This window comes from Vigna unguiculata, chromosome 8, assembly GCF_004118075.2.
Source record: "Vigna unguiculata cultivar IT97K-499-35 chromosome 8, ASM411807v1, whole genome shotgun sequence".
In the NCBI taxonomy this organism is placed as follows: Eukaryota; Viridiplantae; Streptophyta; class Magnoliopsida; order Fabales; family Fabaceae; genus Vigna; species Vigna unguiculata.
The window spans coordinates 16,532,870-16,538,933 of NC_040286.1; the positions used below are offsets into that span (position 1 = coordinate 16,532,870).

At 35.9% G+C, this 6,064-nt stretch overlaps 1 protein-coding gene across 1 annotated transcript; it reads right to left on the bottom strand.

Annotated features, from left to right (window-relative positions):
* Nucleotides 1–1,865: 1,865 nt before the first annotated feature.
* Nucleotides 1,866–4,132, bottom strand: LOC114193449 (early nodulin-93-like). The gene is made up of 4 exons (XM_028083256.1): nt 3,938–4,132; nt 3,072–3,133; nt 2,652–2,727; nt 1,866–2,193 (listed from the first exon to the last, which is right to left on the bottom strand). Exons 1-4 carry the CDS (start codon nt 4,047–4,049, stop codon nt 2,093–2,095), a joined length of 351 nt encoding a protein of 116 aa, XP_027939057.1. The 5' UTR covers nt 4,050–4,132; the 3' UTR covers nt 1,866–2,092.
* Nucleotides 4,133–6,064: the final 1,932 nt, after the last annotated feature.

Below are 6,064 nucleotides of genomic sequence, written 5' to 3' on the forward strand. Positions count from 1 at the left end.
AGTTGTTTGTAAGACCTAAAGCTAGAATCAAGCAAATAGTAATAGGCTTAACAACTAGAGAGAATGTCTCATAATAGTCACACCCAAATTTTTAATTAAACCCCTTAGTCATTAAACGAGCTTTGTACTTGTTAATAGTACTATTTGAATTTTATCTAATGTGAAACACACATTTACAACCTATAATAGTACGAACAAAAGGAAAAGCAGTGAGAGACCGCATATGATTAGCCATTAAAGCATCATATTCAACTTGCATGGCTTGGCACCAGAGAGGAGAGGATAAGGTTTGCTTAACAGTTAATGGTTTTGCAACACTTATAAGTAAAGTGGGAAAGTAGTGTGGTTTGACAATACCAGATTATGAATTTGTTTGCATAGGAAGAGTGGGTTTAGGAGATTAGGAAACAAGGAAAAAAATTATTAGGTTCAATTGAAGGATTTGACAGAGTGGGAGCATCAACAGACAAATCTTAAGTAGCACGTTTAGTGGGAGAGTCAACAATAGAGGGAATTATTCCAAGAGGAAGAATTCAAGAGGGTGAAGAGCACATAAAAGCAATTTGAATTTAAGTGGCAAAGGGAAATGTTTTCGTCAAAGACAACACTAAGAGGATTTGCATTAGTAAAGTTGAAAGAAGACTAAAAACTAATATGAGTGAGTTGAACAGTTGGATCAGAAGTTGTTTGAGAATTGGCAAGAGTGAGATTGAGAGAAATATTGTCAAAATAGTGTTTGAATTTCTCAATTTGCTTCTTGAGCAACGAGTAGAGACTTTATTCCATCCAATGAGACCAAATTGAGCGTGTTATTGATAAGAGAAAGAAAGGACTTATAATCTAATCGAAAACATTGAATAAGAACGTCAAGTTGTTCATGTTTAGAAACAAGATCACCAAGTGAATTCAGAGAATCGGCAAGATCCTTGATTCGTAGAAGAAAATCATTAGTCAAACAATCTCCTTTCTTCATGTTACGTAATTATGTGTTGAGTTGGCGTGTACCAGCTTTGATTTGGAAATTAAAGTGTATATGGATTTAGTTCTTTTAATCAAATTTTGTTAAGTTTATTTAACATTTCAAACGTATTTCATAATAGTATTTGAATTGACATTAAAGTAAAAATGTGTCAAATATTATTATGAAATGCGTTTGAAATGTCAAATAAACTTAACAAAATTTGATTAAAAGGACTAAACCCACGTATTTCGAAAGAAGTCAAATTGATTCAAAGTTTCAAAATAAACTAATTTCAAAATTCACTGAAAATTAAGGAACCAAAAACATATTTAACCCTAAAATAATTTATATTAAAATATATTATAATTTTATATTTATATTAATATTGAAAAAATGTTTAAAATATGTTTTTTAAACATACTTTTATAATTAATTTAATAAGGTATATTAATAATAAGTATATTGTTTTGGTCCTTTTTTCTTTTTAAGCCTATAGTGAAGGTTTTAGGTGCTTGAGTCTTGAGTCTGTCCTCTAATGACTAAAGGAACTTTCATAATAAAAAAGTTACTGAAAACCTAGCTATAGTGTTTGCTTCCCACTATCTTCTCCAACTTCCCTAATACCAGTGGCACATTCCCTTTCACATCTTTAATGTAATGTACAGAGCAACACTTATTTAGGTATTTTGTAGTACGGTTTAATGTTTGTAATTTTTTTTAATGGGTTAGAACACTCTTAGTATTCTTATATTCATGTATTTCGAAAATAAAAATGTTACATTCTTAAATTATCCAAACTCATGAACCGCCTCTAAGTCAATGTACTTATTAATGATTCTGACGTTTAGAACAGGGTGGTTATAACATGAAATTAGAATCAGGCATAATTGTGGAACAGCTCATGGAATTTTGAAGTTTATGCATTAAATTTATTTAACTAAAGATGGAAAAGCAACTAAAGTCAACAACATAGCTTATATTTATTAGTTCTGAAGCCGCAGTGAGTGGCAGTTCCAAATGACTGTCACATTTACAAGACAAAAACATTTTCTTTAACAATATACGCCTTTGCAATAGATAGCCCTATTGAGTGTATAACAAAGATGGGTTCTTGCAGTTCGTAAGAAACCTCTATTGTTGATTGTGTACCAAAGCATCTTCAAGCAGAGCATTTTTCCTTGCACACTCCAAGATAGTTTTATCAGCAGTGATGAAGTACGCAGCGATCGATGCTGTTCACCAACCAACCATTTGCAAATATAGTCAAACTAAAAGGTAAAAGAAATCAAGCAATTCATTTACAAGTGGATCAGCAGCAAAAAAGATTAGCTTAGTTCCTGTTCCATTCATATTAAGTGCATACACCATGATTATATGGACTTTTCAATACAATGGCATCAGAAGCAATTGCTTCTTGCTTTAAGATACACTTCCTTAGATTTTTTTAGTCTTGTTCTTCAATTAGAATTAAGGTTTCACTATAGTAACCCCAGAATAAAAGTTTACACTAAAGATCAACATAGATGGCAGAGGTAAAACATCAATTCCAACATAACACCTATCGAACTACATAGGGGTTACCCTTTCAAATAACCATGCAGATCTTAACAAAAGGATTTTCTTTTATATATGAAAAATCTAATAGCATCATCTAGAATTAATCATTTGTTTTTGTAAGTTGAGATCATACCAGATGATATTATGAGTGCCTGAGCAGTATAATTGAGGTTTGCCTTTGCCCATGGGATCACACGAACTGCAGTCAACTGCAAATTTGAAAATTCCAACATTAAAAAGTAAAGCTTAGTAAATCAACATACCAATATGTGAACAGAAGTGGCCAATAATGATATAATAGTGAAATCCCACCCTATTTAAGGGCCTAAAGTTTGCCTGATTTCTTATTCATCTTTGATTTGTTTTCCAGAATTCAGAAACTCAGAAAAAGGTTTCACAAGCAGAGATAAACACCAAACCGGTGGAATATAGGATGTAGTTGTTATGAGGAAAAAGTTGCACCTAAAAGTGAACACCAACATTGCTTAACTGAATTTTTCTTTGAAATTAAAAATGAAAAAATGTAGAACTGTATCTGAAAAAAGTTACGTACAGTAGGCACAGCACTGACAACACAAGCAATGCAAGCTGCCCTGAATCCAGCCTGCACACCTTCTGCATATTAAGGAAAAGCCAAAATGAACATAATTCATATTTCTCCTCAACTCTCGCACCCTTTCAAAAGATAAAATAGTCAAAAAATATATAGCATGCACACAGAGGAATGAAAACAATTCATTCATGTAAGATCAGCAAAACATGAGTACTTTTCACCGAAACAATAATTCAACATTATTTTCCCAATTAGCAGAAATATGAAAGCAAGTAACACTTCTCTCACCACTCAGAAGTACTTCACTCAAGAAGCAACATGCTTTTTCCATCTCAAACCATACATTGGAAGGCACAAGCTTAAGTTGAAATTCGTAAAAATACTTGTATAACAAACCGAACATGCACTCAATATTAATTTCCCCAACTAAAACGCTGTTTTCCCTTCAACTACTAATAAATTAACAGGATCCTTTCCCTTCTATCGATGTTTGTAGGTTTCACTTAACTTTCATTTAGAGCTGTAGTTTAAGACAACAGAAATTAGTTTCTTTTACTTCAATTTTTTGAGTCCCAAATCTTTAGCTTTTGACACGGAAGATTCACACAAAAATAAAAATAAAATAAAATAAAATAACCATTGGAAATGATTCTTACATCTTGACCCTCCGTAACCATCAATCAATCGATCTAACCTTAAAAAGACAGCATAAATCTATTTTTCAAATCACCTTGTCCTAATGCGGGAACGAGAGAAACAAAAAACCATAATCAACATAACGCATGTTCCACCTAATTATGTTTTACAAATTAAGCAGAAAAAACTTGTAAAATGAATAACAAAAAAAAAAGAGAGAGAGAGAATACCATCAGTGCATTGTTTGGTCCTCAAAGCCTTCCTATCCTCTGCGGGAGAAGCAACAAAGACATCCTTTTTGTTTGGTAAGAAGATGTCACGAAGTTCCGACGGAATACCCATTGTTTTGTTGTGGTTGGGTCTCTTAAACAAACTTTTCTTCTTCTTTTGTAGCAGGTTCTCTGAATCGAAACCCGGTGGCTAATTATTATTATTATTATTATTATTATTATTATTATTATTATTATTATTATTATTATTATTATTACCATGTACTATATATGTGCTATATGTATGCTATATGTATGAAGGATGTTCGTGTCTGTCAGCGTTGCCCGTATGACATGGTCAACCCAAACTTTTCATGGCATTGGGCCGCCCTGCATAAAGATATGTTTGGCCCAGTTATTTTTTTTTTATTTAAACCATATTCTTGTGCTTGATTGTAATTTTAGTTTTATATTTTAATCAATGATGCACGGATATGATACGTGTATTAGATACGACACGTATCCGATACATCAATACGTTTATTTTAAAAATAATAGGATACACGATACGTAATAGATACGTGATATATGAATATTGAAAAGTGTAACGTCCCATTTAATTAATAGGCGAAATTAAAGAAAACGTTACACAATATTAGTGCAGTGGCGTAGTCCTGGGGTCCTTAATACAACCCCAACAAAACCCGGGCACACCACGATGCCAAAGGGAAAACTGAGTACGAAAACCACGTAGAGTGTAGAGTAGAATTACATAAAGAGATACATGGGCCATAGACCTAAAGAAAACATGAAGATAACTCCAGCCCAGATGGCTAAGCAGCGGACTCACCATTCCCTTGTTGACCACGAGAACTTCGCCCATCTGCTCCCATCAACCAAGTCGATGATCATCGCAAGAAAGAACAGCCACATACATCACAACCATGCAACGAAACGGGTAAGCTAGAGCCAATCAACATATTCAACATGCAATCAAGTATATTTTCATCATCTCATCCACATAGCAACCAAACATGTTATGACTCTTCATTCAATACACTACGACTCGACTCGACTCATCCGGATACGTATAACTCGGTCGGATTCAGCGGATGCTTGCACTTGTGGTGGATACCCCTGCTCGACCTTGAGCTGCTCGATCCTGAGCTATGTGATACCAGTGTTACAATGAATCAAAATCTCTCCCACCACAAGGTTAGCCCTTAGTGAGTTTCAGGCCTCCTGCTACTCCCACCACAAGAGTCAGTCCGCTCTAAGTAAGACTAATTGGCCCTTCGAAGCGTCAGGATGCAACCTTACCTTGAATCCTTACCTAGTTATACCGATGGGGCACCACCATGAACACCCACTAGCAGGGGCCATGGAATTACGTCCCGACCACTGAAGCGCGACCCCAGAGGTCTCACCTAGAGACCCCAAGGAATTACACGCTGACACGGACCAACGTTCATAAATCAGCAATACGAGAATATTGAATTATATTCTTCAATTCCATATCAACCCTTGAAGTTTAATCCTCATATAAATCACATCTCAAATCCATATCTCTGATCATCACCACCCCAATGAGTCTGGGGCCTAGTCTCATATCAATATCATGTTCCTCAAATTTCAAACCACACATTCATTTCTCATACTAAGCCTCATACCAACCCATTCATCCACAATTCATGAATCATGCCAAAAATATACTTCATGCTCCATTACATACATGTTCATCATCATACAATCATACTCAACCAACATGGATCACTCGGGAAAACATCAAACATCCAAATCACAACACTGTCTCGCCCAGCATCTCGCTCAGGCTGAGGGGTCTCGCTCAGGCGAGACGTGCTCGCTCAGGCGAGCCTTCCCCTCGCCTAGGTGAGAGCGCCAAAAATAAGGGCATGGGCAACACGGGATCTCGCTTAAGCGAGATCCCTCTCGCTTGGGCGAGTTGCCTGCTCGCTCAAAAGTTGAGCGAGCCGCCTGGGCGACTTTTCGCGCAATAAACCTAGGCGAGCTCCCTGTTTCATCTCGCCTAGGCGAGATGGACTCGCTTGGGCGAGATTAACAGGTCTCGCCACTGTTCTTCACTGCCACAGCCATGTAAATCGACCCAAACCAACATGCAAAGCATTC

Bases quoted from the DNA above. Each gene is read 5' to 3' on its own strand.
- LOC114193449 (XM_028083256.1), bottom strand. From the start codon at position 4,049: ATGGGTATTCCGTCGGAACTTCGTGACATCTTCTTACCAAACAAAAAG. The intron at 3,134-3,937 runs GTATTCTCTCTC...CTTAATATGCAG, and splicing joins GACCAAACAATGCACTGATG to AAGGTGTGCAGGCTGGATTC. The intron at 2,194-2,651 runs GTATGATCTCAA...GTTGGTGAACAG, and splicing joins GGCACTCATAATATCATCTG to CATCGATCGCTGCGTACTTC.